Below are 10,893 nucleotides of genomic sequence, written 5' to 3' on the forward strand. Positions count from 1 at the left end.
TGGTATATTTCTAGGTACTTCCTCATTTTTAAACCTCTGCCTTTCTGAAGATTGAGTGTCACAATATCAGTTTTTGGTTTAGCCCTTCCCCAAATCAGGGATCTGGATCAAATCCAGATTGGCTCTCTCTACTACAATATTCTGGCAGGACCTTCAAGCTTCTAGGTCAGTTAGACATCTTATTGTGCAGATATAGTTCAGTGGATTATCTTCCATATGATATATCTGCAGGTATTTCTTCCCTCAGTGGGGAATTGTTGACTGGTGACGTCACAGGAAAATCATTATGCCAGCTGCAGTCCTTCAGTCCCTGGTATTGTGGACCAAATCCAGAAATCTTTCCAGAGGGAAGCAATTGATGAGAATTCTAATAGTCAGGATCACCACAGACATGTAACTGATTGACTGGGTGCATACAGGAGATCCCAACTTGCCAAGGAAACAGTCCTCAGTGGAAGGCAGGAAGAGTATAAACTGGCTGGAGTTACAAGCACTTGGCAAATCCTTGCCGTCAGAGTCTTTACACTTCTCTTCCACTGCAAAATATATCCTGGCTTGTTCCCCACATCCTCTCCCTCAGCTCCTGCCCTTGGAAGCTGACTGTCTCTGGCAGAAGTCCAATGACTATGCTGACTTTCACCCCTGCAGATTTGTTCTCACTTCCAGTTGTGACATTTTCCTGGCCAAGCAACTGTACATCTCCACCCAAAGAGAAAATTGATAAACATGACTCCTCATCTCCTCTCTCCACCTTCCTTCTCCCCTTCCTTCCTATCACTCTTGGTCCATCCAGTCATTAACCTGGCCCTGTCTCTGACTTCTCTTCATGGATGACCAGCCATTATATTAAATTCTAAATGGCCAATACTGAGCTTTTGATCCTCACACCTCAAGTCTTCCTCTTTTCCTATTCCCTCCATTGACATGGATAACATGATTCTTTTCCCAGCTATTCAGATTTTTAATCTGGGCATCACTTTTAACTCAGCCCTCTTTTTTCACCCACGCAATCAAGCCCATTTCCAAGTCTTGCCTTTTGTATCTACATAATATTTCTAAAATTTTCTGCTTGTCCTAGACTCTTTTTCATGTATGCCCTCATCATCTCTTACCTAAGACTGATCTAGACATAAAATTACCGCAGTTTAACTAAATTGTGATATTAAACCTGTACAGTTTTGTAAGTGGACACACATCACTTAAGATCAGGTTTATGTCAGTTTATCTTATATTAGTAATTTGGTGCAAATTAATTACAGGTATATCAAATCACTCATGTAATTTACAGGTGCAAGCTAAATTTACATAGGTCAAGTTTAAACTGACGTAAGAGTGTCCACACACAGATTTGCACCAGCTTCATTTAATCAGTTTAACATCATAACTTTAATAGAACATACAACTTTAATGCAACTTGTGTGTGTAGACAAGACCTCAAACTATTGTAATTTCTCTGGCCTTCTGACCTTGACGTCAGCCACCAAGTCAGTTACAGAATGCTGCTGCAAGGATCATAGATTCCAAGGCCAAAAGAGACCTCTGTGATCATCTAGTCTGACCTGTTATGTAACCAAGGCCATAGAACATCCCCAAAACAATCCCTAGAGCAGATCTTTTAGAAAAAATCCTATTTTGATTTAAAAATGGCCAGTGATAGAGAATCCACCATGACCCTTGGTAAATTGGTCCAATGGTTCATTACCCTCACTGTTAAAAATGTGTGCGTTTCAGTTTGAATTTGTCCAGCCTCCACTTCCAGCCATTAAGTTGTGTTATACCTTCCCCTGCTAGACTTGTCCCCATGTAGGTATATATAGACTGGAATCAAGCCACTCCTTAACTTTCTTTGTGTTAATCTAAACTGATTTGAGCTCTTGAGTTGGTCACTACAAGGAATGTTTTCTAATCCTTTAATCATTCTTGTGGCTCTTCTCTGGACCCTCTCCAATTTACCAACATCCTTCTTGAATTGTGGACATTGTGTTCCAGCAGCAGTTTCTCTAGTGCCAAATACAGAGGTAAAATAACCTCTCTCTTCTTACTTAAAATTCCCCTATTTATGCATCCAAAGATCTCATTAGCCCTGGGAGCTCAAACTCCAAATCTTTTTTGGAGTCTCTAGTTTCCAGGATAGAATCCTCCATCCTGTAAATGTAGCCTACATTCCTTGTTTGTAGATTTGTACATTTCCATTTAGACTATTAAAATGCATATTGTTTGCTTGACCCAGCCTACCAACCGATCCTGATCACTGTGTATTAGTGACCTATCTTCTTCATTATTTACCATTCCCCCATTTTTTCTGTCCTCTGAAAACTTTATCAGTGATGATTATTTGTTTTTTTCCAGGTCATTGAGAAAAGCATTAAATAGCATAGGGTCAAGAACCTAAGCCTTCAGGATTCCATTAGAAACAGACCTGTGCAGTGATAATTCCCCATTTACAATTACATTTTGAGACCCATTAGTTAGCCAGTTTTTAATCCATGTAATGTGTTCCATGTTAATTTTGTATTGTTCTGGTTTTTTTAACCAGATGTTAAGAGTTGTATGGTACGAAGTCAAAGACCTTACAGAAGTCTAAGTATATTACATCAACGCTATTACCTTTATCAACCAAACTTGTAATCTAAAAAAAAAAGGATATGGAATTAGTTTGATAGGATCTAATTCCATAAATCCATGTTAATTTGCATTAATTACATTATCCTTCTTTAATTCATTACTACTCAAGTCCTATAACAGCTGCTCCATTATCTTGACCAGGATTGATGTCAGACTGACAGGACTATAGTTTCCTGGGTCATTCCATTTGCTCTTTTTAAAAATTGGCACAACGTTAGCTTTCTTCTGAAACTTCCCCAGTGTTGCAAGATTTATTGAAAATTAACATAAATTGTTCAGTTAGCTCATCAGCCAGCTCTTTTAAAACTCTTGGGTGCAAATTATCCTCACTTGTTGATTTAAAAATGTCTAACTTAAAACTTTAGTAGCTTCTGTTTAACATCCTCCTGAGATACTAGTGGAATAGAATCATCATATGATATGACTACGTCATCTGTTTTTTTCCCAAATACAGATCAGAAATATTTGTTGAACATTTCTGTCTTGTCTGAATTATTATCAATAATTCTACCATTTATGTCTAGTAATAGTCCAATATCATTGTTAGGATTCTTTTTGCTTCTAATATATGTTTAAAATTCCTTCTTATTGTTAAGTATCAGAGGAGTAGCCGTGTTAGTCTGGATCTGTAAAAGCAGCAAAGAGTCCTGTGGCACCTTATAGACTAACAGACGTATTGGAGCATGAGCTTTCGTGGGTGAATACCCACTCCGTTGGATGCATCCACGAAAGCTCATGCTCCAATACATTTGTTAGTCTGTAAGGTGCCACAGGACTCTTTGCTTCTTCTTGTTGTTCTTAATGCTGCTGGCCATAAATGTCTGCTTGTATTCCTTTGCTTTCCTTATCAATCTTCTACAATTCCTAGTTTCTGATTTATATTCATTACTATTACTTTGCTTTTCTTCTGTTTGTTTTATTTTATTTTTTATAGCTGCCTTCACTTCCCTTCTAAACCAGGTGGGGTTTTTTAACCAATATGGCCTTCTTCCTTGAGTGTGACTTTTGGGGCATCTAGTAACATGTTCTTAAATTATTCCCAATTATCATTCATGTCTTTTTCTGATTAAAATCTTCATCCCAGGTGATATGGCTCATGGTCGTTTTCGGCTTTGTGAAATTGGCCCTTTTTGAAGTATCAGATATATTTATATAGATAGATATATTTCTGGTCTGGACTCTATTTTGTTTGCACATTATAAATGTGATCAAGTTATGATCACTTGTACTTAAACTGCCATTAATTTTTAGTTCTGTGATCAGTTCCTCTTTGTCTGTCAAGATGAGATCTAATCTAGAATTCCCTCATGTTGTTTGCAATACTTCTTGAGTTAGGAAGTTGTCATAGATCAGGGTGGCCAAACTGCCACTTGTGAGCCACATGTGGCTCTTTTAGTGTTAAAATGCAGCTTGTGGAGCTCCTCAAGCTCCCCCATTCTTAGCCTACCAGACTACGCGGGGGGCGGGAAGCTCGGGGTTTCTGGCCTGCACCAGGGTGGTGGAACTATGGGCTTCTGCCAGAGATGACTGGTGGCTGCTGCGGGGGGAGGGGGAGGGATTTAAAAGTCGCTTCCCCCCCCCCGCCAAGAGCTTAGTCCACACACTCCCAGGCATGCCCTCCTCTTACCCACCCTTTGTAGGTGACAAATCTGAGGATTGTCACAGATTGAAGTGTCACTGAGGAGGTTTTGGAATTAATTAGAAACTTAACAGTAACAAGTCACCAGGACCAGATGGCATTCACCCAAGAGTGTAAAGAACTCAAATATGAAGTTGCGGAATTATTAATAGTTTATAACTGTTCCTTTAAATCAGCTTCTTTACCCAATGACTGAAAGATAGCTAATGTAACGCCAATCTTTCAAAAGGACCCTAGAGGTGATCCTGGCAATTACAGACTGGTATGTCTAACGTCAGTACTGGCAAATTAGTTGAAGCATTGTAAAGAATAAAATTGCAGACACATAGAAGAACATAAATGTGGGCAAAAGGCAACATGGTTTCTGTAAAGGAAATCATATCTTACTAATCTATTAGAGTTCTTTGAAGGGTCAACAAATGTGGACAAGGGGGATCCAGTGGCATAGTGTACTTAGATTTCCAGAAAGCCTTTGACAAAGGTTCCTCACCAAGGCTCTTATGTAAATAAGTTGTCATGGATAAGAAGGAAGATCCTTTCATGGATGAGAACTGTTAAAGACAGGAACAAAGGGTAGGAATAAATGGTAAATTTTCAGAATGGAGAGCGGTAACTAGTGGTGTTCCCAGGGTCCGTCCTAGGACAAATCCTATTCAACTTATCATAAATATCTGGAGAAAGGAGTAAATATCATCTGCAAAGTTTGAGGTGGCAAACTTTGCAGATGATACTAAACTGTTCAAGATAGTTAAGACCAAGCAGACTGTGAGGAACTTAGATCTTACAAAACTAAGTGTTGGGCAACAAATGACAATGAAATTTTAATTGGGTGACAGACCCAGACCAGTGGGGTACAGCAGTCTGGAGGAGGCAAATATACTGATCACTGGATGAGTAGTTTTCTGTTCCCTGAGTGACCAGAGCAGGGGCTGCACTAGAGTAATCAGAACTGCTAGACCAAATCTAAGGCAGATCACCTGCAGCCAATGAAAGCGGCTAATCAGGGCACCTGGGTTTAAGAAGAAGCTCACTCCAGTCGAGGGGGAGGAGCCAGAGGAAGGAAGTGCATGTGAGGAGCTGGAGGCAAGAGGCACAAGGAGCTGAGAGTGAGAGGCTGTGCTGCTGGAGGACTAAGGAGTACAAGCGTTATCAGACACCAGGAAGAAGGTCCTGTGGTGAGGATAAAGAAGATGTTTGGAGGAGGCCATGGGGAAGTAGCCCAGGGAGCTGTAGCTGTCATGCAGTTTACAAGAGCCACTATAGACAGCTGCAATCCACAGGGCCCTGAGCTGAACCCGAGTAGAGGGTGGCCCGGGTTCCCCCAAACCTCCCAATCCTAATCAGACACAGGAGGAGTTGATCCAGACTGTGGGGAAGATCACTGAGGTGAGCAAATCTGCCAGTAAGCGCAGGACCCACAAGGTAGAGGAGAAACTTTGTCACAGTGGATAAATATAAAGTAATGCACATTAGAAAAATAACCCAACTATACATACATATGATGGGGGCTAATTTAGCTCACAACATAATCAGGAAAGAATCTTGGAGTCAACATGGATAGTTCTCTGAAGACATCCACGCAGTATGCAGCAACAGGCAAAAAAAGCAAACGGAATGTTAGGAATCATTAAAAAAGGGATAGAGAATAAGACACGAAACTATCTTATTGCCCTTATATAAATCCATGATACAGCACATCTTGAATACTGCGTACAGATGTGGTCTCTTCATCTCAAAAAAGATATACCGGCATTAGAAAAGGTTTAGAGAAGGGCAACTAAAATGATTAGAGGTTTGGAACGGGTCCCATATGAGGAGAAATTAAAGAGGCTAGGACTTTTCAGCTTGGAAAAGAGGAGACTAAGGGGGGATTTGATAGAGCTATATAAAATCATGAGTGGTGGGGAGAAAGTGAATAAGGAAAACTTATTTACTTGTTCCCAATATATAAGAAATAGGGGCCACCAAATGAAATTAATGGGCAGCAGGTTTAAAACAAATAAAACGAAGTTCTTTTTCACACAGCGCAGTCAACCTTTGGAACTCCTTGCCTGAGGAGGTTGTGAAGGCTGGGACTATAACAGGGTTTAAAAGAGAACTAGATAAATTCATGGAGGTTAAGTCCATTAATAGCTATTAGCCAGGATGGGTAAGAAATGGTGTCCCTAGCCTCTGTATGTCAGAGGGTGGAAATGAATGGCAGGAGAGAGATCACTTGATCATTATCTACTAGGTTCACTCCCTCTGGGGCACCTGGCATTGGCCGCTGTCAGTAGACAAGATACGGGGCTGGATGGACCTTTGGTCTGACCCAGTATGGCCATTCGTATCTTCTTATGTTTTCAGCGTCTGCACTGCCCAGCTTTCCAGTAGCTCGCCTTCCTCCCTTAGCTCCTATCACGCAACCCTATCTGGCAGGAGGGGAGGCTTTTAACAGGTTCTGGCGAGCCCTTAGTTGGCCCCAAATGTCCTAATTAACCTAGATTAACCCCTGCTAAGCTACCAAGGGAAAACGGACCTGCGTATCCTGAGGCTAATATATCGCCCTTCCAGCACTCTCCTGTAGTCGTCTGTCCTGACTCCATCACATATGACGTCTCTTTGACTGGTGGCTTGACTGTGACCCAAGTTCTTCTGGAAGATCCATCAAGTTGTGGTTTGGGACAGGTTGGGCGGTTAGGTATGTTAATGTTAAAAACTAGATCTCCAGCTTTGCAGCTAGGAGACCCAATTTGTTGACTCGGTGGTATTCTTGAGGTTAAGCACTGAACTGGGACTCTGGTTTGGGTTCAATGCTGGCCCTCAAGTAAAGTTTAAATTTTCTGAGGAGCTTCCACAAAATCTGAATTCTAATAATTTAAGATGGGTCAGAAAAAATCACATTCTGCAGCTCGTGATTTTTCTAGTTTAAAAAATAAGCACTGGAGATAATAGAAATTTTTACATGGTGAGAGTTTATTTGGAGGTCTTTGTGGCATCGTGTAATTATTTTGTTAATGAACAAAAAGTAGGAAAAAATTGGCAGCATTATTCATCACAATCAGATCATTGGAGAAAGTGTTCTCTGTTGGCTACTGCCATTCTGTGATACGGTATTGAGAAGTATTTTTGCATAGTTAATGAGAGTAACACACCACCATATTTTGTCATTTGCACACAGTAGTGCTTCGTGCATTGAAAGGAGTGGCTATTATAGTGTACAGGGAATGGATTTTGTTAGCCCAGTGGCATCTGTGTTTTGTCAGAGAAGATGATTTTGAACAGAGAACATCTACTTAGTCAAAGACCGGGATCTTCGACAGAGCATTGGGTTCTGTCAAGTATCCTGTTCATCATGAAACTGTTCTGCTGGCACAAGAGCCTCCCCACCTGAGCTGGTTGAATTTTTTAAAGAAGATTCTGGTCTCTGTGAAGCTGTTCAGGAAGTTCAGTAGTGGAATTCCTGGGCTGGCTGAATGGTTTTACAAGTTACAAGATCTGCAACAAAACAGCTACACTGACCAAGATGAGTTTCTTTGTGCACGTGCCCAGCTTTCTCAATAGCAAATCCTGTTCTTCATAAAAGAAGCCATAGTTGTAATTAGCTATCTTGTTTTAATCTATTGTCATTATTCTTCATAACTGAATCCTTATGTGCAATGTTTAGCCAGCGAAAAGCATGAAAAAGTGTAGTTTTCAAAAAGAACAAATAACAAGTAGGCCTTAAATTTGCTGGATATATCCCTTTCATCTGCTTTGCATGTATGACTAGTGATCTTCAGACTTTATTGTCAGTGTCTATAATGACAGAACCAGGACTGAAGGTAGCAACAAATGCAGTTTTCTCTGAGTTTTAGCCAGTCCTACTCACCAAGATTTTGGAAAAGGTCAGAGCTTAGGGTATCACTCATGTCCTCCTTGTCCAGTAAAGTTAGCCAGGAAGGAAACAGGTAATGAGAATTCTGTTAATTGTCACATTATTTCTCATCACTCAGTTTCCAAGGAAGATTGTTGAGAAGATTGTGGTGAATCAACTCTGACAATGCCTGGAGTCCTTGGGTTTCCTTGACCTATGAGAAACTGGTGTTAGGTCTGATTATGTTCTCATGTCCATGTTTTTTATTTTAGATCTGTCAGCAACTTTTGGTATTGTTGATGATAACAGTATTCATGAATGCCTGTGATCCTGTCTAGGATAGAGAGAACAGCTCTTGAGTGGTTTTTCTCTTCCCTGATAGGACCCAGAGGGAGTTGAGAACAAATGCTTCTTAGCCCCAATAGCTCTCTCATGGATGGGACCTCAGGGTTCCATTACTTCAGCTCTCCCCTTGAGTGTTAAGTATATGTGATCATTATGTGAGATAGGGTGGAAGTAGAGCTGCATTGTCTTCAATATGCCCATAATAAACAACTCTCTATTCTGTCACATCTTGATGGTATGGTCAATCTGCTTTCCCAATGTCTAGCCAAGATGGAGCTTAGATGAGAGGTAGCTTGCCAAGGCCCAGTCTGTCTGTATAAGAAAAGATAATGATGGTAGTAAGCTGGAGAAGACTATGAGAGAAATTGTGGAGGTTATATCCATTCTCTCAATGAGAGAGCATGCTCACCAATGCACAGTCAGATTCACAATTTGTGTGTCCTGTTACATCCTCCACTGCTTCTGGATGTCTAAGTGGTAACTGTGGCCAAGAATGCCTTTTTGCCAACTGCATGTTGGCAAGAAGGTTTCAAGCATTTCCTTTGAACATGGAACTTCCGTAATCTTCCATGCCATTGTCATCTCCAAATTGGATCACTGCACTGTATTCTGTAGAACTGCTGTACATATGAAAACCATTCAGCTACTTCCAAATGCAATAATTTACATATTTAGCAATATTTTTATCAAATAGCATCATTGCTCCATAGTCAGCATTGGCTTCCAATTTGTTTCTAATTGAAATTCAAGATGTTGATTTTGATTTACAAACCTCTAAATTCTGTGTTTTCTGGCTACCTTAAAGACAGCTTCTTTCCTCACATGATAATATGTTGAGATCAGCTGTGGTGCTGGAACTAAAAATCTCATGATTTAAACAAGCTGGTAGTACGTCATTTTCAAGGAGTTTTCCTTAAATCTGCAACTAGCCTTTACTCGCAGTCTGACAGACCATACGTTTATTGATGCTCAGGGAAAATTGCAAAGCCTTTTCTATTATTCCAGGCTTTTCATTAAAGGGATACTACTTCTTTATTTTTGATGGCTGTCATTGAATTTTATTTTGAAATTGTCCATTTTAAAATGTGAATGTTTTTTGTAATAAAATAAAATAAAATAAAATAATGTATATTCACCTAAAGCTGAGGGAAGAGCACATTTTTATAAATGTGAAAAATAAATAACTATTTCTGGTGTAATAAAGGTTTTTTATATGTTAGTCAAGATGACTGTTTTTTGTTGTATTTTGGTATTATTTTCAGGGCCAGTGATTAGGTCATTGAAATTAAGTATTTTTGAGATACAGGCATAAAAGCTTGACTCTTGTTTAGGACTTTAAAATGGTGTATGTTGAGATACAAGCATTGAATCTTTCTGCCATCCGTTTGTTCACCCAGGCCCAATTTTTCAAAATTGTCACTAATTTTGGGTCCTTTAGTTTTTAGGTTTTCAATTTAAGGTCCAAGAAACAAAACTCCAGTTGAGGTCATTAGGAGATATTCTGCGCAGCATCCTGGAAAATCAGATGCTAGATATCTCAAGTAGGGCACCAAGAGTTAGTGGACACTGGGAAATCTTGGCCCTAATCAGTGGAGGATAAAAAATTAACAGTGTGGATGATTTTTTTTAATCCATCCTATGAAATGCCAGTATTTAATGGTTGTTTCTTTTTGATTCTCTCTAACATGTATTTCTGTGATTCTGCAGGTTTTAGCTGATGCTGTTGCACGCTTGGTTGTGGATAAATTCAGTGATCTGACTGATAATTTCACATCTCCTCATGCACGTAGAAAAGTTCTTGCTGGAATCGTCATGACAACAGGTAAAAAAACTAATCAGTACTACTTTTAAGTGTTCAGATGCCACGGTAATGGACACAATATAAATACCTTGATAGTTAGAAAACTTTTATCTTTACACTTAATGTTTCTTTCCTCAAACTGCTCTGGGACATTTTTAATGCATAATCATAATGATGGAGTGAACAACAGAATAACTGAAGTCAAACCTTTGCACGGTCTTTATTGTAGGCACTGTAGCAAAGTTCTTCTGGTAGTATCCCTGTAAGAGCTCCACTTTGGTGTGCATGAGCCACCAGTCGCCTTCTATCAGAGATTTTCAGTAGCAGGGCCCCTTCTGCCCACACTCACTATATGCACATCCCCATGCTCTGTATTGAGAATATATAGAGCTGCACAGGCAAACTTCCCTCAGTTCCTTCTTGATCACCTTCAGCCTGAGATGGAACATCAAGCATGCTTGCTTCACTAACGTGTAGTTAGTTAAACATAGTTTTTTCTGTTTCTTAGTTTAGTTCAGTTTAGTTGTAGTATTTAATTCAGGGAGTCTGTTGTTGGTTTATAGATTCATAGACTCTAGGACTGGAAGGGACCTTGAGAGGTCATCGAGTCCAGTCCCCTGCCCTCATGGCAGGACCAAATACTGTTTA

At 39.9% G+C, this 10,893-nt stretch overlaps 1 protein-coding gene across 2 annotated transcripts in view; it reads left to right on the forward strand.

Annotated features, from left to right (window-relative positions):
* Positions 1-10,893, forward strand: part of ADARB1 (adenosine deaminase RNA specific B1) — a 171,195-nt gene that overhangs the window by 83,718 nt on the left and 76,584 nt on the right. For both annotated transcript variants that reach the window (XM_032804117.2, XM_075069901.1), the window contains exon 4: positions 10,152-10,266. In XM_032804117.2, the coding sequence (XP_032660008.1) occupies positions 10,152-10,266 (115 nt within the window). The remainder of the gene's footprint in view (positions 1-10,151; positions 10,267-10,893) is intronic.

The sequence above is a fragment of the Chelonoidis abingdonii genome, chromosome 10 (genome assembly GCF_003597395.2).
Source record: "Chelonoidis abingdonii isolate Lonesome George chromosome 10, CheloAbing_2.0, whole genome shotgun sequence".
In the NCBI taxonomy this organism is placed as follows: Eukaryota; Metazoa; Chordata; order Testudines; family Testudinidae; genus Chelonoidis; species Chelonoidis abingdonii.